The sequence below is a fragment of the Onychomys torridus genome, chromosome 1, assembly GCF_903995425.1.
Source record: "Onychomys torridus chromosome 1, mOncTor1.1, whole genome shotgun sequence".
In the NCBI taxonomy this organism is placed as follows: domain Eukaryota; kingdom Metazoa; phylum Chordata; class Mammalia; order Rodentia; family Cricetidae; genus Onychomys; species Onychomys torridus.
In genome coordinates this window covers 62,455,213-62,479,175 of record NC_050443.1, presented here as the reverse complement: position 1 = coordinate 62,479,175, position 23,963 = coordinate 62,455,213, and the positions used below count along the sequence as shown (strand labels likewise).

Sequence of the window (23,963 nt, the reverse complement as noted above, 5' to 3'; positions counted from 1 at the left end):
CAGTTACACCTTGTTATCTTTGCTTTTCTTTTCCAATGTATTTGATAAGGAAACTGCATTTATTTAGCCCAGAGCTTTTCAAACCTTTTTCACTCATGAATCCTCACTCAAAGAAAATTTACACAATCCAGGAGTTCATGCATACAAAATAGCTATATAAATCAAACATTTATTATTATTGATTGTGAGGAAATTTATTTTAAAATAATTGCTTGATAAACACATAATTTTACCACTTAGTACAGACAGATAAGAGCAAACTTTGCATGCTGAAATGCATACCAATGTGTTGGTCATGCTTATTCATTCAACATAAAGAATAAAATCTTGGCTGAATGTGTGGTACTGCAAAACATGGATCATCTTCAACATTTGTCAGAGCTGATTGATATTTTCATTCTTCTGTTATGAATGCTTAGAATGTCACTTCACACAGCCATAGTACAAAAGTATGTTTAAAGCCTTTTTAGCTATTGTTGGAAATTATCCTAATCCCAAGCCAAAATTCATTAAATAGTTTTTTATGAAACACAAGTCAACAACTCCAATAGATGTTTCTAAAATCAATGATTATGACACAATAGAATCCCAAGATATACTTGTTTGAATCTGATACATGCTGAGAAATAATGGTTAGAAACACTCAAGGTTGTTTTCTGTAACTAAAATAGAATGTTTCTGTAAGAGAAAACAACTTTGTGTGTAAACACAGCAGTTCATTATACAACAGTCTCATTTCTGCACCAAGGTGTCTGAGGCAACATGGCTGGTGTTGGGTGGGATAATGGCATGTGCAACGACAAGTGTGCACTCTGGGTGTTCAGATGCAAGGCGGCAGTAGACGTGTGATGCAACATGGCGAGCCCTGCTGGAAACACCTCAGTCATTAGGGGACTGATTCTGTATTATTTTTTGATCACTATGCATTCAGAAACCTGTTGCCAATTTTTTTTTCCAACCCTCATGTTTAGTTACAGAATCCCTTAAGGAGTTGCAGCCCTGAGTTTAATAAGCTGTGATTGGCCTGTAAAGTCCCGCCCTTTGTGAATGTTGTTGATGTCCATGTGTGGCTTGGCTTAATCTTCTTCTCTTGAAAATGAGAAGTTGCATCTAGTGTGTTGATTTTTGGAGGAGCCAAGAAACACAGACAGAGAGATGCTGAAAGGTAACATTGTTCTCTTCCATCAAGAGATTCAGCATTTGGTCGTGATATGAGCGTATGCTGAGATTCAAAGACTAGGTCCATCAGTCCATAGGAGTTGCAAAATGAAGACACTCTCCTATCATTCTTTATTAACTGGACTGTGGATATAAGTGTGTGTGTGGGGGGGGGGGGTGTCCCCTAGATACTTTTTCTGTTGTTGTGATAAACACCATGACTACAAGAACAACTTGGGGAGGAAAGGTTGACTTCTCACACATCCAGGTCAAGGTCCATTACTGAAGGAAGTGACGCTCCTTGGCTTGCTCCCTGGCTCACATTCAGCTACCTTTCTCACACATCCCCTCTACCTGCCTTCATTTAGCAAACAAGAAAAAGCACCCACAGATGTGAGGAGAGGCTAATCTGATAGAGGCAGTTCATGACTTGATGTTCCTTCGTCCCAGTATGTCAAGTTGAAAAGCAAGATTAGCCACCATGATGTACAAACATTTGTGAGCTTTCTGTTTGGTTTCAAAATGATGAGTTGATTCTTAAGCAGCCACCAACATTGATTACACTGTTTTAGGACCATTATTAATGTAGTGATTTTAACACACTATACATGCTTCAACCCTTTGCAGGCTGTTTACTGTATTGATGCTCAAACTGTCTAACGTATGTTCTTAACTTCTTAACACTTTGGCTCCTGAACCCTACTGAAGATTATCAAATCGTTTATCAGTTTCTTTGTTACTTGGTAATTACATGATGCTCCAGGCAAGCTTTGCATGCTTCCACCTCAAACCTGGACTAAACTATTTTTGCAGAATCCTGGTGCTTCCAAAGCAGGCAAGGGAAATGGTAGCCAGAGATCAGGATCTATGCAGGAGGGTCCTTGCTAGAATTCAGATGCCTTTTAACTCACATTTTAAGGCCTTTCCAGGAACAAGAAAATATGTCCTGCTGTGGTGATATTTTATTTGTGCTCTAACAAATAAAGCTTGCCTCGAGATCAGAATTCAGAGGTAGTCACTAGAAGCCAGGCAGTGTTGGCACACACCTTTAATCCCAGCATTTGGGAGGAGGAAACAAGAAGTGATATGGATGGTCAGAGAGAGGAAGTGATAAGGCAGGAGGAGACAGCTCAGCCCCTTTCAGTCTGAGGATTCCTAGAGGTAAGCAGTCTTTCTAGTGGCTGACTGCTCTGCTTCTCTGATCTTTCAGCTTTCACTCTGATATCTGGGTTTTTATTATTAAGACCAATTAGAATTCACACTACATCCGATTGTGTACTTAAGCCAGAACATTGCAAGGTGTTCACTGGTATTTATAATTCAACTTGAGTAATATCAAATTTTACTGAAATTCCATGGATTTATGTAAGCATCACCAAGAATATGGGCCCTCTGAAACATCAGGAATTCAAAGAAGTAGCAAATCTCCTGTGCTGTTCATTTGTTTTATCAGATATTATGCACACACAAGTTTCAAAGCAGCCTGCCAGTGCCACCACCACTAAGGAGATTCCTGTAGGAAGTCTAGCCTTTTATTTGACACTTTTTCCTTCAACATGACCGTCTTCAGTCAAATGAACATGCATTAAAGCCAGCTGGACCCATGCTTCTCTGGTGCGCAGTTAACACCACCAGACTAAAACACAAACAGACCTCTCATTTCTGTTCTTTTGGTTTTCAAATCTAACCTTGTTTTACAAATATGTAACAATTTTCAGGATCCCAAAATTAAATGTATAACACAAAAAAGAAAGAAAGAAAACATGCATAAAATCCCAGCTTCTATTACTTGCTTCCACAACGCCTTCTTTTCTTGCTCCATTTACATCAGCCTTTCCTGTTGGCTTCCATTCACTTCACATTGTATGCCACCCTCATACCAGGGCCATACTAATACCTGTTCATAATGATAATTTTAGTATTTGTGCTGCTATAATTATCATAAACCCAAACGAGTAAATGGCAGTATAAGAATACATTCAACAATGTAAAGAGCAATAACCAGAACCGAGTGGTTCTACTACAGCAAGACCTGAACATCCCAACATAGAATAAGCAGTACAAAATGACCTTAAAAATGACTTTATGAAGATGAGAGAGGCCTTTAAAGAGGAAATGAAAAATTCTCTTAAAGAAACCAAGAAGAAGACAAACAAAAAAATTGGAAGAAATCAATTAATACCTTAAGAAAGTCAAGAAAACCAAGAAAAATCAATCAAATAGGTAAAGAAAACAGTTCAAGACTTGAAAACTAAAATAGAGGCAATAAAGAAGACACAAACTGTGAGAATGCAGGAAATGGAAAATCTGAGTAAATGAGCAGGAAATACAGATACAAGCATAACCAATAGAATGCAAGAGATGGAAGAGAGAATCTCTGGCATTGAAGATACAATAGAGGAAACAGATTCATCAGTCAAAGAAAACATTAAAGCCAACAAAGTCATAATACAAAACATCCAAGAAATCTGGGACACCATGAAAAACCAAACCTAAGAATAATAGGGATAGAAGGAGGAGAAGAATACCAGCTCAAAGGCACAGAGAATATATTCATCAAAATTATATAAGAACACTTTCCCAACCTAAAGAAGGACATGCCTATGAAGATACAAGAAGCTTACAGAACACCAAATAGACTGGACAAAAAAAGTCCCCTCACCACATAATAATCAAACCACTAAACATACAGAATAAAGAAAAACTATTAAGAGATGCAAAGGAAAAAGGTCAAGTAACATATAAAATCAGACCCATCAGAATAACACCCAACTTCTCAGTGGAGACTCTGAAAGCCAGAAGGTCCTGGACAGACATTTTGCAGACACTAAGAGATCACAGATGCCATCTTAGACTATTATACCCAGCAAAGTTCTCAATCACCATAGTCAGAGTAAACAAGATATTCCATGATAAAACCAGATTTAAACAATACCTATCTACAAATCAAGCCCTACAGAAAGCCCTAAAAGAAAAAATCCAACCTAAGGAAGTTACATGCACCCATGGAAACACAGGCAATATATAATCCCACACCAACAAATCCCAAAGATAAGAGGAATTAACAATCACTGGTCATTAATATCCCTTCATATCAATTGACTCAATTCACCCACAAAAAGAAAAAGACTAACAGAATGGATATGAAAACAGGATCCATCCTTCTGCTGCATACAAGAAATGCACCTCAACTTCAAAGACAGACACTACCTCAGAGTAAAGGGCTGGGAAAAGTCTTTCCAATCAAATTGACTTAAGAAGCAAGCTGGTGTAGCTACCCTAATATCTAACAAAATAGACTTCAAACTAAAATCAATCAAAAGAGATCAGGAAGAACATTACATATTCATCACAGGAAAAATCCATCAAGATGAAGTCTCAATTTGGAACATTTATGCCCCCAAATACAAGGGCATCCACATTTGTAAAGCTTAAATCACACATCAAACCCCACACACTAATACTGGGAGACTTCAACACCCTACTCTCACCAATGGACATGTCTGCCAGACAGAAACTTAACAGAGAAATAAGGGAACTAACATACATTACAACTCAAATGGACTTAGACAACTACAGAACATTCCACCCAAACACAAAAGAATATGCCTTCTTCTCAACACTCCATGGAACCTTCTCTAAAACTGACCACATGCTCGGTCACAAAGTAAATCACAACAGATACCAAAAAAAATGGAATAATTTGTATTTTATTGGACCACCATGGCTTAAAGTTAGAGTTCAACAACACAAATTACAGACAGCCTACAAACTCATGGAAACTAAATAATGCTCAACTGATTCACCACTGAGTCAAGGAAGAAATAAAAAAAATAAATAAAGACTTCCTAGAATTCAATGAAAATGGATGTACAACATACCAAAAGTTTACGGGACACCATGAAAGCAGTACTAAGAGGAAAGTTCATAGTTCTTAGTGCCTACATAAAGAAGTTGGAGAAATCTCACACTAGCAACTTACCAGCACACCTGAAAACTCTAGAACAAAAAGAAGCAAATTCACCTAGGAGGAATGGACAACAGGAAATAATCAAACTGAGAGCTGAAATCAATAAAATAGGAACAAAGAGAACAGTACAAAGAATCAATGAAACAAAGAGTTGGTTCTTTAAGAAAATCAACAAGCTAGACAAACCCTTATCCAAACTAACTAAAAGGCAGAGAGAGAATATCTAAATAAACAAAATCAGAAATGAAAAGAGAGACATAAAAACTGACAATGAGGAAATCCAGAGAATCACGGATCATACTTCAAAACCTGTACTCCACAAAATTGGAAAATCTAATAGAAATGGAAATTTTTCTGGATAGGTACCACACACCTAAATTAAATAAAGACCAGATAAACAATTTAAGCAGACCTATAACTCCTATGGAAATAGAAGCACTCATTAAATTCTCCCAACCAAAAAAAGCCCAAGGCAAGATGGTTTCAGTGCAGAAATCTACCAGAATTTCAAAGAAGAGCTAATACCAATACTCCTCAAATTGTTCCACACAATAGAAACAGAAGGAACATTGCCAAACTCTTTCTATGAGGCTACAGTTACCCTGATGCCAAAACCACACAAAGATGCAACAAAAAAATTATAGACTAATCTCCTTCATGAACATTGATGCAAAAATACTTAATAAATACTGGCAAACTGAATCCAAAAACACATTTAAAAAATCATCCACCATGATCAAATAGGCTTCATTCCAGAGATGCAGGAATGGTTCAACACACAAAAATCTCTCAATGTAATTCATCATACAAACAAACTGAAAGAAAAAAAAAACACATGATTGTCTCATTAGATGCTGAAAAAGCCTTTGACAAAATCTAACACCCCTTCATGATAAAGGTCTTGGAGAGATCAGGAATACAAGGGACACACCTAAACACAATAAAGACAATTTACAGCAAGCCAACAGCCAACATCAAATTAAATGCTGAGAAACTCAAAGCCTACAGAATGGGAAAAGATCTTCACCAACCCCACATCTGACAGAAAGCTGATCTCCAAAACATATAAAGAACTCAAGAAACCGACAGCAAAATACCAAACAATCCATTTTAAAAAATGGGCTACAGATCTAAACAGAGAATTCTCAACATAAGAATCTCAAATGCCTGAAAGACATTTAAGGAATTGCTCAACATATTTAGTCATCAGGGAAATGCAAATCAAAATGACTCTGAGATACCATCTTACACCTGTCAAATGGCTAAGATCAAAAACACTGATGACAGCTTATGTTGGAGAAGATGTGGAGCAAGGGGAACACTCCTTCACTATTGGTGGGAGTGCAAACTTGTACAGCCACTTTGGAAATCAGTATGGTGACTTCTCAGAAAATTAGGATTTAAACTACCTCAAGACCCAAGGATACCACTCTTGGGCATATACCCAATTGATATTCAATCATACCACAAGGACACTTGCTCAATTATGTTCAAAGTAACATTATTCATAATAGCCAGAACCTGGAATCAACCTAGTTGCCCCTCAACCAAAATTTCTTTATTATGACAAAACATGAATAAAAGTCTTGACATTTTTATTTACTCCTTAAAGAGAACTCAGAAATAATTTTAGTTAGTAGGTTTTCTGGTCTAATAACTAGCTATTCTGAGTCTGAGGAGCAAGCAGAGTAGTCACATGGGCCAGCTCAAGACTTGTCCTTACCCTAGTAGTAGCTAGCAACAAGATCTCCATAAATAAATGCAAAACCAGGGTTCTGTTTTCCAAAGAGCAGACACCATCCCTGACAGTTCTTGGAGAGGAGGGAACCTCAGCCAAGTACTGTAGGAGATAGAGACTTTCAAAAAAGAGCCTTGGAAGCCAATGGCCTGGCATGGGTCAAGGTGGGAAGGCATAAGATGTGAAGTTCAGTTTGGACACAACACTGGACAGGGGATATTAAAAAAATAAAAAGAAGAAGACATGAAGAAAGGCAACCCAATGCTAAGTCATGTGAGGCCTGGATGCAGTCTGTGAGAGGAAGAAATGGGGCCCATCTAAGGATCATATTTTTTACCCTTTGACAAAGGGTATAATCATCAATAAACAAATATTCATGGAAAATGCAGTCCCTGTCACTAAGAGGCTTGGAACCTAATGGAGGAGGAAGAAGGGAATGGCCAGTGTGCTGGAAACAGAGAAGGAAAGGCATGAGATCAACAGTGGTAGTGGAAAACTTGATGGAGAAAATGCTGGTCAACTAAATGCAGCTTAGGGAGAGAGGCATCTACTATGGATGCTCATTATCACACATCTCAAATGTGATCATGCAAGCTGCTGCCTGTTATTAACTAGAAATGGAAACCTGAACAGAACAGCTGTGCATGTAAGTGTGCCTATGCAGAATAAGGGACATGAGGGAAGTGGTTTCTGGGAACAGGGAGTATGAAGAGACATCAGTCACTGTCCTGGGCTGTCACTGCTGACCCTGGGGTATGAAGCTCAACAGAAAGCCATCTAAACTCAAATCCTGGCTGTGTTTGCTAGGAACAGTTCACAATGTAGATCCCCACAGAGTGTATGGCTTGGGAGAAGAAGTATCCAGACTCACTCCAGACCTGAAAAAGCCCCTGCCTTCTGTCTTCCCACTCCCTGCATCCACTCTCCATAAAGGCTACAAGGCTAGGAGGTGGAATATGCTGTAAGGAAAGGAAATCCCAGAATGAGGTGGGTAGATAGAAGAAGGAAAGAGGGAGTTAAGGAAAGAAAGATAAGAGAGGGGAGGGGGCTAAGGAGGGAGACAAAAGAGAAGGTGAGTCCCTTCTCACCTGGACGTAGGAGTCACAGCCAGAGGTAGGAAATGAAGTTGAGGATGGTATCAAGGAAGAGTTTCCTGAAGAAGAAATAACTGAGCAGATTGATCAGCAAGCATCAGCCTGTAACTCAAGGGACAACAGCAGGGGGAAAAGACCAGAGAAAGGTGTCTGAAACAAGTTGTGCTGGGACTGCAGTCAAGGAAGAGCCACATGACCTAGAAGGAAGAAAACATGACCTAGAAATGTACTGATTGACATTGCAGAGAATGTCAATGCCTGTGCCTTGAGTGTCCTTGGGATGTCTATCAAGCACCCTGGCCAGACCTCAGAATCTCACTAGAGGAGCCCAGCTCAGGAATGGACCATGAAGTCCAGGCCAGAAAGTGGCATAGAAACTGAGACTGTCTTGGTCTAGGAAAACAGGGCATGCGGCTACTGTCTAGAAATTCAAATGGGGCTGAGATTAGGAGCATTCCAAAAAGTAACTAAAGCAGAGAAGAGAGCAATTGACTGCCAGTATACTTCTTCACCTGACCTCAGCATCCTAAAGGCAGAGACAGCTTCCCCACCTCCAGAAGAGCCCTCAGGATATTCCTGAGCTCCCTAAAATTCAGAGCTGAGGAAACACAATCCAGAGTGTTAAAACTCCAAGAATGAGGAGAGCGAAGCGCCCCCTGGATGTTCCGCTCTCCAGAGCCTTAGCTACCAGGAGCCTCTTTGCAAACTCTGCTTGTATTTTTGTGATGCAGGCCAAAATTGGCCACAGCAAAGGAAATGTTTCTAAACTCCAAATGAGCCAATCAAAACAATTCCTCAAATCCCTTGCGATGGGGAAAATTCCATTATGGCTTCTACACATAGTCCTTCCAAGTTCAGCTTGGAAAGAATCAAAGATGTCCTTTCTTGCCTGGCATGGCTCCCTCTGGCCTGGGCAGCAAAGTAACTTATCTTTGTCTTGTGTCTCTGCTGATCTCTAAAATCCACTCACTTGGCTATGCCTCCAAACAAAGCATGGCGGTCTATAAGTCTGGCACTCATTTGAAATACTAATAGACTCAGTAGCAGGAATGTTGCTTACTAGATGATAAAAGTGGCCAACATTGGGTTGGGGATTTAGCTCAGTGGTAGCGCACTTGCCTAGCAAGCGCAAAGCCCTGGGTTCAGTCCTCAGCTCTGGCAAAAAAAAAAAAGTGGCCAATATAAAGACCCAGAGACAATCAGAGGTCACAGTAAGGCATTCACCCCTCCTAGAGGCTGGCCTTTCTTCATGGTTTGCTGGCTTTCTACAGCAGAGCTCAGAAGGCTACCTGAATACAAGACAAGAAGATGTCTAACATGTGGATCTGTACAATAAAGACCCACTCAGCTGTCACCCCCGGAAATCTATGCATATAAGGATAGGGATGGCACTGATGAGCAGGAAACCCATGATCATCTGGGAGAAACTGAGGGCAAAGAAAATTGGACCTCTCTTGATGTAAATAACTAAAAAAAAGAAAAAAAGAAAAGAAGGTAGGTGGGTAATGAGTGCCCACTGGAGGCTATTAAAGTCAGGTAACTGAGAATAGAGAGTGGGCAGTGTTGTCTGAAGCATGACAAGGTCCAGGCTGGACACTTGGCAAGGGTGACTACAGCAGAAGGTGAGTGCAGAAGGTGAGCTAGAGAAGACCAGAAGTGATGGGTTTCAGGGGAAGCTTGGGGTGTCTACAACCCCTGAACAGTCTTAGCAACATGACAGGACTTCAGAGGAAAGAGATGAGAAATGATGCTTTGTAAACACTTTGGTGAGTACTCAGGCCAGTCATCTAGATGGATGACATTGGTCTCCAAGGGGGGAAAGCATTGAGAGGAGGGAAGTCTGGCCAGGAAGCAGTGGCAGGGACTCGAGAAGGGCAACCTCCCACCTCAGCTTCATGATGTCTGAGGACTGAGGCATGAGAAGTCACAGGAGGTGAGATGCCTCAGCACCTGGAGAAGAAAGTAGGAAGTTGGGACATGGATTGATTGGTCAGGAGAGGACAGTGGGAGGTGCTGGTGTGCAAGGTCAGCGAGCGTCCAAGGGCAAAACAGGACAGCAAGGCATGAAGAGGGTTGAGGAGAGGGGGTGGAGAAGAGGGGATGTCTTCATCAAGGACCATGGAAGATGGAGCTAAGTGGCTCAAATGACCTAGTCTGAAAGTGCTTGAAAATTCTGAGAATCTTCCAGGAAGGACTGGCCCAATCTCAGAGAGGAGGGATGATGGGGAACATTGCTTTTTCCCAGCATCTGCAGCTGATGGGGGAAGCATGGCAAGCTACATTGGAATTTACCGTGATTCTCCCTACCCTATAGCCACCATTTAATCTGCATGGCAAAAGTGTAAAACAAACAAACAAATGTCGCGCCCGCCTCGACCAGCAAGGAAGACGCGACACCGGGATCCTTCTCATTACAGTTTATTCAGACCTTTGATTAGTTGCATTGTGTCTCTCTCGCCTGGGGCAAACCTCTCCCAGCACCTAAGTAGGGCTGGGCTGCCAACCCCAAGCAGCCACGTGGGCACTGTCCACAGGTTCACGCATATGCCAGCAACACACGAATCCAGCCACAGCCAAATAAGGAGCTGTTTACCATAAAGAGTGTTTGCCATCGGGAAGGCAGAGGGTAGAAGCCAGAGCCATCTTTAGGGTGCGGCTACACGCGGATCTCTACAGTTTCCCCCTTTTTGTTTTACAAAGCAACAGGCAAGAGTAGAGGTCTGGTCTCTGCTAAAATGGAACATGTACTAATGTTTGTCCAGGCGTCGTCCACCCAGAGAACACTAGACCCGTCCGATACCCTTTTCACAGAGGTGGGAGTTAGGGTACCAACCCACATGCAATCAGACTTGCTCTTCTTGAGGTCAGCGTATCATAACCTCAAGTGCAGTGCGCAGGCCTCGCATCCTGTGCCTAAATATCTTTTAAAGTAGCCAACTAGGCTTGGGGAGACTGTCCTGCATCAATGGCCATAAAGGCTTGGACAATCATGGCTGCATGGCGATGCTGTGAGATCCTAATGCGACAAATGCACCACAAGCATACTAGGGAGGTGAGCACCAGTAAACCTATAGGGCTCCTATTCCCGCCCACTCCTTCATGTGATCCATGGCTGTAGCAATCCAGGAAGACAATCCCTCCACCAGTCCGGTATCCACTCGAGTCGAATTCACCGTGACAACAGCCATTCTCAGCTGGTCCATCAGGTTATCAAACTCTCCGGTCCAATTGCCTAAAAGATAACTAGACAACTTTTTAGATAAATCTGTAGCAGAATAATTGGAAGCATCCAAATTCAAAAAATTCAGAGTAAATAATGCAAGAGAAAGTCTGTCCTTAGGGGTACGGCCATAGCCTATTCCCCCTTTTTGTTTTTGAAGCAACTCCTTCAAGGAGCCATGAGCACGCTCCATTATGCCTTGACCTTGTGGATTATATGGTAGGCCATGTACAAGTTGCACATTCATCTGTTGACAGAAGGAAGCAAACTTCTGTCCGGTATATGCAGGACCATTGTCTGTCTTTAACTGTTGAGGCTTACCCCATGCTGCCCAAGCTTCTAAGCAATGAGCAATGACATGAGAGGCTTTTTCTCCTGCCATTGGGGTGGCATGAATGATTCCAGAACAGGTATCAACAGATACATGTACATATTTGACACGTCCAAATTCAGAGATGTGTGTAACATCCATTTGCCATATTTTTAGGGGGAGCAAACCACGGGGGTTAACTCCTAATCTAGAAGGATGATGAAAAATGACACATTGGGGACAGTCTAGTACCACCTTTCGTGCCTCTGCACGTGAGATAGAAAATTTTTGTTGTAATGTCCTTGCATTAACATGAAATTCTTTGTGGAAAGCATGTGCTCGTTGTATGGCAGAAGCCACAAACATCCATTCCTGTCTAGTACACTGGTCTACTATATCATTGCCTTTAGCCAATGGACCTGGCAGACTAGTATGTGCACGGATGTGCTGTACAAAAAAGGGATTTTTATGTTGCCAGATCAGTTTCTGTAATTGGCCAAACAATGAGCTAACCGGGCTAGAAGATTTGATGGGCCCTGCACATTCAAGGCTTTTTAAAGCATTAACAACATAACTAGAATCTGACACTAAATTAAATGCAAATGGACAAGCCTTGAAAACTTCAAGAACTATTGAAAGCTCCACCTGTTGAGGTGCACCTGGCAAGAATTGATGCTTTACAGGTTCATTAGAATCCACCATATAAGCACCACAGCCTGTCTTAGACCCATCTGTAAATACAACACTTGCTCCTGGAATGGGCTTTGAAGCAGTTACTTTAGGGAAACTACAGGATGTTCTTTAAAGAAAGTGAATAGTGGATGTTTAGGATAATGGCAATCTATGTGTCCTGGATAGGTACAACGCAGAATTGCCCAATCATCTATGGCAGCACATAATACCTTGACTTGAGTAGAATCATAAGGAACAACTAGCGTTTGTGGTGATGTTCCAAAATATTGTAAACATTGTTGAATACCCTGTTGTGCAAGTAATGCTACAGCAATAGGATAATACTCAATTGATTTTGCAGGTGAGATTTTAGTATAAATCCATAACAAGGGTCCTTTTTGCCATAAAATTCCCGTAGGTTGTAACTGGGTAGGCAGAATGCACAGGGTAATATCCTCATTATTTTGCACTCTTTGAAGAAAAGCTCTTTGTAGTCTATCTTCTAATTTTGTTAAGGCTTCTCGGGCTGCATTGGTTAATTGCCTCGGTGAATCCAAGGCTGCATCTCCAATTAAAATATCATACAATGGTTTTAACTCATAATTGGCCATTCCTAAACTTCCTCTTATCCAATTTATATCTCCTAATAATTTTTGAAAATCATTCAGTGTGCAAAGATGATCCTTCCTTAACTCTACCTTTTGTGGCATGATATAATGATTAGTTATTTTAGAGCCAAGATAATTGACAACTTTGCTCTGTTGCACCTTCTCAGGGGCAATACAGAGTCCCTTTTGCTTTAGCAGTTCTACAAGTGAGCTATATGCTTCTTGAAGAATGTTCTCTTCTTTAGTTGCTAACAGTATATCATCCATATAATGGAGGCATTTTAAGCCTGGAAAACGTGCTCTTAAAGGTTTTAAAGCAGTTGTTACAAATAATTGACACATTGTAGGACTGTTGGCCATGCCTTGTGGCAATACAACCCACTGATATCTTTTATCAGGTTCCTCATGATTAGTGGACGGTAAAGTGAAAGCGAATCTCTCACTGTCTTTGCTATTCAGTGGAATGGAAAAGAAGCAGTCCTTAATATCTACCACAATAATAGGCCAATTTTCAGGCAAGGCTGACAGCAATGGAAGACCATGCTGTACAGGTCCCATAATTCTCATTTGTTCATTTATAGCTCTAAGATCATGTAACAATCTCCATTTTCCTGATTTCTTCTTGATGACAAATATGGGTGTATTCCAGGGAGAAAGAGAGGGTTTAATGTGCCCTTCCTCCAATTGCTCTTTCACTAATTGATATGCAGCATGTAATTTCTCAGAGGAGAGTGGCCACTGAGGAACCCAAACTGGCTCCTCCGTTACCCAGGATATGGGAATGCCCTCCTCAGCGGCCCCTAGGAAAAACCCAACCCTTGTTTGGGTTTCCTAGGTACTGTTTGTATTGGCTCCTTTTTGCCTTGTAAAAATTTTCCCAGGCCAAAATCAGGATGACACCCCATGTTTTTCATAATATTTTTAGATTCTTTGGAGTATTCATTACTTAACTGAAAGCCCATGGATTTCATAAGATCCTTCCCCCAGAGGGACACTGGAAGCTCAAGGACGTAGGGTTGCATAACGCCAGAGTGACCTTCGGAATCTTGCCAATTTAACAAATTTGCACTAACATTTGGAACACTGGCATAACCCAGTCCCTGCAATGTTTGTGAGGAAGCCTGTATAGGCCAACCTCAAGGCCAATCTTTGCTAGCTATGATACTGCGATCTGCACCTGCAATCTGCTCCAGTATCCAAATCTAGGTCTCTTCCCAATTTCTCCCAGGAAGGCACTGTGAGACTTCCTGAATTTGCAAACCAAGGAACAATTACATCACACTGTTGCAAAAATCGCTCTAGGGTGTGTTTTTTTATTTTCAATTTCTTAGAGAGAAGCAGCTCGTTAAGAGCCAAAAAAATTGGGTGCAAGGAGGAAGCGCCCATGTTAGTATACTTTTTTTCTTTCCTCAATTTGAGAAGTTTCTCAGAGGTTTCTCAGAGCCTTTGCAGAATTGCTCCAGCCCTCCGGTTTCCCTGTTTGTTTTGTCTAATTACCCGTCCGCTTTTATCGCGGCTCTAGAATTACCCGTCTGCTTTTATCGCAGCTCTGCTATCCCGCTCTCCCTTCTACAGGTGAGCGTTACCCGCTTTTGTCGCGGATCCCCAGTTTTTTCTGAGGACTTACCGGTATACCGCCTGACTGTAATGAGTTCTGGATCCGGAGAGAGCCGTGGTAATTGTCCCCGTAGGAGGCCACCACTTGTCGCGCCTGCCTTGACCAGCAAGGAAGACGCGACACCAGGATCCTTCTCATCACAGTTTATTCAGACCTTTGATCAATTGCATTGTGTCTCTCTCGCCTGGGGCAAGCCTCTCCCAGCACCTAAGTAGGGCTGGGCTGCCAACCCCAAGCAGCCACGTGGGCACTGTCCACAGGTTCACGCATATGCCAGCAACACACGAATCCAGCCACAGCCAAATAAGGAGCTGTTTACCATAAAGAGTGTTTGCCATCGGGAAGGCAGAGGGTAGAAGCCAGAGCCATCTTTAGGGTGCGGCTACACGCGGCTCTCTACAAACAAACAAAAAACAACAACAACAGCACAGTGCCCCCAAATGAGTCTAGGAAGAAGAGTATAAAAAGAGAAGAATGTCTGTGTCATTCAAGAGTTGGATATTGAACTTCAAGGAACAAACAAACCCATCGATCCTTGGGAAATAACTAACTTGTGAAAATCTCAGAGATAATGAAATTTGAAGTTTCACATAAGCCAAGTTAATCACAACAGCATGCAAGGTTCATGTGTTTGCAGTGTGCTTGAGTTGGGACAGAATAGACAGCATTCCTATTAGTACATCCTCCTTATCCCCTAGCAGAACATCAGCTTGCTTTCTCATTCAATGGCTAAATCTTTGGAATATTTAAGGAGCATGGCTACATTCAACTAAGATTACTCACTAACAAAAGAATGAGCCATTCAAACTCTAATGGCTTGTCACTTAAAAACGTAACACACAGAGGCCAGGAAGGACATGGACGGCTCCTGTGTGGAGAACATGTAGGTGGCTCACTCTGGTCAGTGAAAAAGATGACAGCATCCCACAAACCCAAGAGCTGGGTTCATCTTCCTTTGCCAGAAATTTCAGAAGTTGCTATAAGCTTTCCAAGCTAAAAACTATTACAGAAATAACTTGAAAATCCCAAGTGATAGTTCCAGGGACTGCCAGCAGCTTAACCACAATGCAGCTCCTGGCCAAGATGTCCATGAAATGTTGGGAAGGAGTTACTCTGAGAAAGATGTACTTGTAGCAAACAGACTTCTCCTTAGAAAGAATGCATAAATCAATAGTTATATAAGGAAAAGGAAAATTAGGTCTGTCATAATAGCATCAGAAGATGACATTTAAGAGAAGTTTGGGGTAAGACTACACAAAGACTTCATTATTAATATTCTGTTGCTATTACTAGTTTTAAAAATTCATTCAAACATTTCTCTCATACTTTTCCTGCCCACAGATTAGATGTAAGAAAAAAAAGTCCCAACTGTGCTTAAGGGCAGAGAACAGGCACTTGGCTTTGCTATGTCTGGCTGTGGGATCCTGGACAGGACATTTCTTCCTGAACTTCAGATTCCTCACCTGAAGAGCCAGGTCACTGGGCTCTCTTTCAACTCTGATAAGCATTTTCCAGGGGCCTGTCAGAGCCACACATCCAGCCCTCTGGGTCCCCAGGGATGGAAATGTAAGAATTACAAACTGGTCACACATCTTGAATGAAGACATCACATAAGTAGGCAGGCAGTGGCATTCAGGAAAAGAGAGAAGAATTATCTAGGGCAGAGTCAAAGATGCCATTATGGAGGGGGGTGCTGTCCTGGTTTGTTTTCTGTTACTGTGATAAACATCATTACCAAAAGCAACTTGGAGAGTCAGCAGTTTATTTCATCTTACATGTTGCTTGTATAGTCCACCATCTAAAGAAGTCAAGGCAGGAACACAAGGCAGGAGCCTGAAGCAGAAACCACAGAGAACATTCCACAGTGGCTCGCTCACTCTGGTTTGCTCAGCTAACTCCTTTCTAGAGCCCAGGCTCACCATCTGTAGAGTGTTGTATGTCCTACCATGACTCGGCCCTTCTATACCAATTATCAATCAAGGAAATGTCCTCCAGATATGCCCACAGGCCAGTCTGATGAATTCCTCGATTGAGCATCCCTCTCCCTAGGTATGTCAGGTTGCCAACCAAGATTAGCCATCACAGATGTCACAAACAGATTTTTTTTTCAAATGTAGAATTACATGCAGTTGAACTGGGATGTGACTTCAGAGAAGCCATTGAAACTTAAAACGTTAAAGACAGCTGTTCAAGGTGGAGCACAAGAAGACTGGAGAAGATGCCAGAAGTTGGATCTCAGGTTTACACGTGAGTAGAAGAAAGAAGCAGATGATGTGCCTAGTGGCACAGGTCTGTAATCGTAGGATTGAAATTTCAAAGCCTACCTGGGCCACTCAGTGAGGGTCTCTCTGTCTCTCTGTCTCTGTCTCTCTGTCTCTGTCTCTCTCTCTCTCTCTCTCTCTCTCTCTCTCTCTCTCTCTCTCTCTCTCTCTCAACATTCAAATTACAAAAGAGGGCTGAGAAAACACAACTCAGCAATCGGACACTTGCTCAGCATGTGCAAGGCTCCAGGTTGAATCTCTAGTGCAGGGGAGAAGAGGAGAGATGGAAGGAAGGGGAGGGGAAGAAGAGGGACATATGAACTTGGAAATCCAGTGGTCACAGAAAGCAAGGGTAGCACAGAGTGTAATTAAGAGTAATTTCAAGCTTACTTTAGTGAGATCTGCCTCACCATTAACTGGATGCTCAGCTGCATCTCCATGCTCAAAAACTATGATATTAACCCTTTTCTGCCCTTTGCTTATTTAAAGCCTAAAATTGGCAGGGTTAGCAATTACATCAACATGGACTCCAACATAGCATATAGAGGCAATTTACACCCCATAGAAGAGACAGAATTTCTAAGTCACCTTTGGCTGTTCTTTGCTTCCTCATCAGTAACCATGGCTACCACCAAGAAGGAAGTGCACTTCAAGAACCCACCAGGCCTGGGGGACATGCCTTCCTCAGTTCTTCACCCCTAAAAAGTGCTAAAAGACTAAAGAAAGCAGAAATTATATATGCACAAAAATACTTCATAACCATATAAATAAATAGTCTTTCATGGAGAAGCACAAAGCCTGTTACAGACTTGCAAACCAGAGTCCACAATGATGCCCCGCATTCCAGTCTTCAGTGAATGAAGGTGAAGTACACACGGAACAAGACCTTGTCATCCTCTTTTTCCAGGAGACCTGAAGCTATTCCATAAACAGCCACCACTGGGCAAAGGACCAAAGAGCAATGCACAGAACTCAAATGCAGCTGTTGATGCCCAGCAGGTCTTCGGTGGATGAAACTCCAAAACCACCATGAGGAATGGCAAAAGCATTCTCCTAGAGACTGGCTGGTAAGTCTATTTTGGCCACAACATCACAGCCAGTGTCCCAGACAAGTACTTTGTAAATGGACCACATCCAAGCACCCAAGAGTTTTCACTCCAAAGTTCCCCACACAATGGGGAGGCAAGGTTGTTTGCATTTGACTCTGAAAACGTTGTGGTTCCTATTAAAACCTGCGAGGGATGATAAAGTTTATAAGATGCTCCTGGCTAATCCCAAATTCCTGAAGTTGCTGAGTCTGAATCCATAAAGCAATCCATGAATATCGAAGCATTCTTGTGATTTCCTATGGCCCCCAAAGCTCTCCTTGACCATCACGGTGGGATCACGGTCTTTAGAAAGAAGCAAGCTTTCCAGGCAATCTGAGCAAAGCAGCTGAGATAGTCTGGGATGGCAGGGCCTGCAGTTGGAGGGCAGTACTCTTCAGTGTTCAAATAGCCATCTGGATGTCCTTGACTAAGTCATTTGCACACTCAGAGTCTCTGCTTCCCTGACTTGTGGAATGAGGTGTTGGGACTGAAGTGTCCACCAGCTGTACAACTCTCTAATTCTCAAAGTAACAGTCCATGGCTTTGCTGGCTAGACCGCCTTGGTAACCAGGATGAACCAATTAACAGGGCAGCTGGCATACTCTATTTGTGGTTTCAAAACTAGACTTCCTTACAGTGGAAGGAGGGAGGAGAGCGAACCCCACTCACTCTGCTCTGGAAAATAGTTGAAGGATCTGAGGTCCGCAGATGTCAAATCACTGTTAAATTACAAGCTCTTTAGATGGAAGCGACATGAAGGCCGCCTGGCTAATCCTGCCTGCAGCCCCAGGGGCAGCCGGCTAGCTTCAGGCTCTTCTCCCCCTAGAAGCCTGCTTCCACTCCCAAATAAACCACGATGTGGCTTTCATGCGTCTCATTAAACACAGCCTACATCACAGCTGTGCTTTATGGGCCTAAGGGTTATTAGTTTTCCAGGCACCTAATCCAGAAGACATTTGGAAAGTGACCTGAAGGTCTTCATGAAAATGTGCCCAGGATAAAATACTTTCAAGAGTCCTGTGGGAGTTGTTCAAGAGAGCCAATGTCTACACACCGACCACCTCCTTCCTATTTTATCAAATGCATATTTTGTAATGAGGAAGTGTAGTAGGAATCTTAAAAGTTCTTATTAATGAAATCAAACCTGAGGCAGATTATTGGGGTGAACGCTGGAAGATCAGAGAAGCAGAACAAGCCACAGTTTTCTCACCTCACCAGTTCCTCAGCTGGTCTTGTTTCCTCAGACTGCAAGCTTCTGAATCCTCATCCCAATGGCTCTCAGCTGAACTGTGCTCGAAAGCCTGAATGCTTACCCAGCCGAATGCTTTACTCACTACATGCTTTTTTTTTCCTTAGTTCCTGGCCCTCACGCCTTATATACCTTTCTCTTTCTGCCCCCACTCCCTGGGGTTAAAGGTTATGTTTCTGGGATTAAAGGCTTGGGTCACCATGCTTAGCTGTTTCTAAAGTGGCCTTGAACTCAGAGATCCAGCTAGCTCTGCCTCCCAAGTGCTGGGATTAAAGGTGTGCACCACCACCGCCCAACTTCTGTTATGGCTTACTCTTCCCATTTTCTAGCCACCATTTCTGGCTCTGTTCTAGTGGCTGTCTGTTCTCTGACCCCAGATATGTTTATTTCGGGGAACACGCAATATTTCAGGGAACACAATACCCACCACAAGGAAGAGCCTAGTGAACCCATCTCTGCCCCAACCCCTTTACAGTCCATGTTGCAGCCTCATTTGCACAAGCACTTTGTCAGGAGGTGAGGGCAAACCACCTCTGCACAAACACTCACACTTGGCAGGTAAGCACCTGGCAGTATGGAACCACCCCGGTAACAGCCACTGACCCCACCCCTCCTTTGGACTGTTACATAACAAGTGCTGCCCCACCCCTCCCCCAGGTACGGGATCATTGCATCGCCTGCAAAACACTTCGGGACAATCTGGGGATTCCTACAAAGGAACAATGATAGTGTGCCACCCAGAGCGCTACAGACTGTCTCCCCTGAGGGCTCCCACTGTCGGCCAGACACTAAACCTTGTGTGAGACTGGATCCAAAGACTTGATCAGAGCTCTCAGAAACAGGATGCATGGAAGGAGCTAGACGCCAACAAGTACGTGCCATACATTCTACCCATGTAAAAACAAACTGAACCGCAAGCAAAGCCAACCTACAGCAGGGACAGAAGTCAAAAGCATTTGATGTTCTTGGATGGTGGATCCTGATTAGAAAAGAAGGCAGGGACCCCTCATGGAGCTCAACATTCTGTTTCTTCATCTTGGTAGTTGTTTTACAGGTGGAAAAAAAAATGCTGAAAACTCCATCAAGTTCTAGAACTCAGATATGTCTTCATTTTACCATGTGAGGTTATGCCTTTTAAAAAAAAGTTAATTTAAGATTTATCTTCTTTTTTTGTTGTTGTTGTTGTTTTTTTTTTTTTTTCAAGACAGAGTTTCTCTGTGTAGCTTTGGAGCCTGTCCTGGATCTCACTCTGTAGACCAGGCTGGCCTCGAACTCAGAGAGATCCACCTGCCTCTGCCTCCTGAGTGCTGGGATTAAAAGCAGGCGCAGGTGCCTGTGGAGGCCAGAAGAGAGCACTGGACCTCCTGGAGCTGATGTAGCAGGTGATCATGCACCATTCTCTGTGGATGCTGAAAACCCAACTCAGGTCCTCTGCAAGTGCAGTGCATGCTCTTAACCAATGAGCTATCACTCCAGCCCAGTAAGATTAAATTTAAAATGTTACACAGGAATCATCCGATAAGAGAACATATGCTTCTGTCTTTTCCATTAGCATGAGCTTATCGGAGAGTCTATGAATTGCATGTTTGTCAATAATATGGCCAGCAGTAACCATTGTTAAAACCGAATGCTCACATGTGCATTGATTACCTTGAAGTACTTAGAAAATCTCCAGAAAAATGCTATCATCAATGTTTCCACTCCAATGAAGACAAACGAATAGGCAGAGAAGTAACATGTCCAAAGTCACGTAAGTAAAATGGCCAAACTGATGTTCAACCTCAAACCTAAACCAGTCCATCCCTGGGGCTTTCCTTCTTGGTTGGTTTCAATGTTCTTACAGCCACAAGACAAAAGCTTGGGTCTGTTTACTGGGAGGTTGACCATGGTAGATGGTACCATCTTTCCCACAGCCCCAGAGAAGGTCTTGGGCATCACAGTGTAACCTGAATATTGAGCAGGAATTGGGGAGAGGAGTGCTGGGGATGGGCCCAGGATTAAACCTTGACATCCATTCGGAAGATACAGCTAAGGAAGAGCTTGCTTTCCTTGCCTTTAGTGGAGGAGGGTGGGTGTGTCATTGGCTTGTTGTGTTTGATCTCATCCTTTTCCCTTCAAAGAAGCATAATGTGGAGGTAACACAAAGTGGTTTTTACATGCTTTTCACTGGGCCCTCTGGAACAACGTGTCTGCAGTAAAATCTCCACAGTGCGTATAATTCTAGGATCTGCTTCAGAACATTTGAAAAAATGAACAGGGGCTAGTTTACTTCTTCCTCTTTTCTAGCTTTTATATTGTTGTTTTATTATGTATAATGTATCTGTGGAATCTGGAGAAGGCATTAGAGACTCCTTAATTATAAAATACATAGCTACTTACTCCAGACACCTGCTTTATTCTTAGTGTTTCTCGCTTGCTTTCTCTGACACTCTCATTTGGAAAGGGTTGGAGCATTGATTTCTGGCTTAGAGGGAGCTAGAAGCTACAGACCTTTTAAAGACCCATAGCACAGAAAGGTAGAATACAGGTTAATGCTAAGTGAGTCTTACTGGGAACAGCCCCAAATAGACTAGCAATATGAATCCACAATTAACCTGGCTCAGCCTGGCTCCCACAAACATATTGTTTTGGGGACCTTGGAGAAGTGATTGAATGTTGAACTTTTGAGTTAAAAACTTCTGTCTTGTCTCACCACACCCCAGTGAACTGTGCATCTCTGTATCAACAGGCAGTCTGCTGTGTCACAGTCTTGCCTCTCATTCCCCACCCCAAACGAAGAACTAAGTTCACCAAGGGTAGGTAATTTAGTAACAGCCCCAAGGATTGGGGATATAGACTCCTGAACAATAGGCTTCCCTATCTGCCCCCTCTGCTCCAGGCTCTGGTTTGTACCAGCCTGTCACACTAGGTGAGACTCTAGTCCCCATTCTACCAACAGCCCAGTCCAGGTCCAGCCATCCCTAGAGCTGATTCTGCTTCCTATAGTCCCATCTCACATGTATGTCAATAGATTAAGTCTTTCAAGAGTTTCTCCTCCTGAGGGATGTCATCCTAGGTCCACCTAAACCAACCACAGGGTGCTGGCCTTTGACCACACTAAACACAAGACAACTGGTCCCAAAACATTAGCCATTCCCCTCCATGCCATTGTGTGCCATGATAAACAAGGTAATTGTGGTCAGCTCTTCATCTCTACTTGGGTCTTGAGGTGCCAGAAGCTACCAGGTGCCATGTGGGTTTAAATCTCCACCCCCCACCCCTGTTTTCTGCCCCTGCTCCCAGAATTCTGGTAGTCATCTATAAAGCTCTGCCATTTGTAGAGTTGGCATTCTAGGTCACAATTTGGAGATGATCCCAAAGACATGTCTAATGTGGACTGTTAACACTGTCAATTGAGATTGAAAGAGAATCAAAGCTCTGAGTATCCAGTTTCCACATCATAGCCAAGCATGGCTCAATTCTCTGGTTAGCCTTTGTGAAGTGATTTCACATACAGACATGTGCACACACACATTATCTTTTAAAGTCTAAGAAATAGGCTTAGAAAATTAAGGTGTTGGTGCTCCTGAAAGAAGTTGTGGGGAGCACAGAGGTCCACGAGCTCACAGAGAAGCACTAGGGAAACCAGGAATGTTAAACACACAGGATTGTCTCTTCACAGGAGAGATGCATACCTGTTTTCCATCCAGAAGGCTGGGAATGGAGGTGGTTAACAGCCTTGTGATCTGCTCTATCCGTAGGGCCAGGCCATGCCATGCTTCCACAAGCAGGACTAAAGGTGGCTAATAGTCTAGGTGACATTTGTTATCCATATGGCCAGGAGCTCCCCAAACTCCCACAACCAGGACTGGAGGTGGCTAATAGACCAGATGACCTCTATACTATCTGTGTGACCTACATAACACCTGATCTTCCACTAGGCCCTTAGATAACAAATGTACCCTATATCTGTTTCTAGAACCCATCTTCATGGAAGAAGTAACTTGTACTTTGAGAAGCATTTCAATGTAATTATGCCTACTTGTGCACAGAGGATTGTGTTACACCAGGAAACTTTTTTCCAAATTGTACTAGCTTAAATATGCCTAAAACAAACTGTCTGGTGTTGACTCCGGGAGCTTGAACCAACATAAGTTTGAGTCTTGCCTTACGTGGATCATTGCTCTGCTGGCTGTAACACTGGCAGAGACCCCCATGAGAAACGAAGTGAAAGCTAAGAGGACCCAGGAGCATGTCAGAATCCTCAGATAATTCTCTCTGGGAGAATAAATTTAATGTAGCTGTAACACCTTTTCTGAGAGAAACACAAGTCATTCTTGAGCCAATGTTCCGAGCAGAGCCGACATGCACACAGGGCAGGAAGTCACTGTAGCCAGCAGCCTCTGGCCCCACCAGAGTGTCAAGGGTCTGTTACATTTGCACTGCCCAGAGGAACACAATGTAGTATTGTGCAGACACTGTGTGTGCAATGTGCATCTGTATGTGCACCTGTGCCCCTGTGAAGGCCAGGGGAGACTGGCTACCCTCCTCCGCCATCACTTTCTATCTTACTCCCTTGAGACAGTCTCCCACTGAATCGTGAGCTCAGGTTGTACCTTCTCGGCTGACAGCCAACAAGCCTCATTGATCGACTGTCCTGCACTGGGCTTCCGGGCACCCATAGCTACACACAGCTTTCTGTGTGGACGCTGCTGACCTGAACTCAAGTTGTCACGCTTGCCCAGCAAGCACTCTTCCACACCGAGCCTCTCCCCAGCCCTTTGCCAGCATGTCTGGGGCAGGAAAGGCAGAGCCTGTGATGGGTCTTTTTACAGTATCCTTACCTGGTCATCATAGCGATATGTGAGGAACTGTTCCCCAGTGGTGTCTTCAAGGAAGCTTCCCTGAGGAGAGAGTGCAAACTCGGGAAGGAAGTAGGCTCCAGGAGACTTCTCTGCTGTGGCCTGAAAGGCAAGGTCATTTGGTCACAAATGAGAC

At 43.0% G+C, this 23,963-nt stretch overlaps 1 protein-coding gene across 1 annotated transcript in view; it reads right to left on the bottom strand.

Moving 5' to 3' along the window:
* Adamtsl3 (ADAMTS like 3) overlaps positions 1-23,963 on the bottom strand; it is a 291,872-nt gene that overhangs the window by 225,252 nt on the left and 42,657 nt on the right. The window contains exon 3 of the mRNA XM_036188825.1: positions 23,810-23,929. Within this exon, the coding sequence (XP_036044718.1) occupies positions 23,810-23,929 (120 nt within the window). The remainder of the gene's footprint in view (positions 1-23,809; positions 23,930-23,963) is intronic.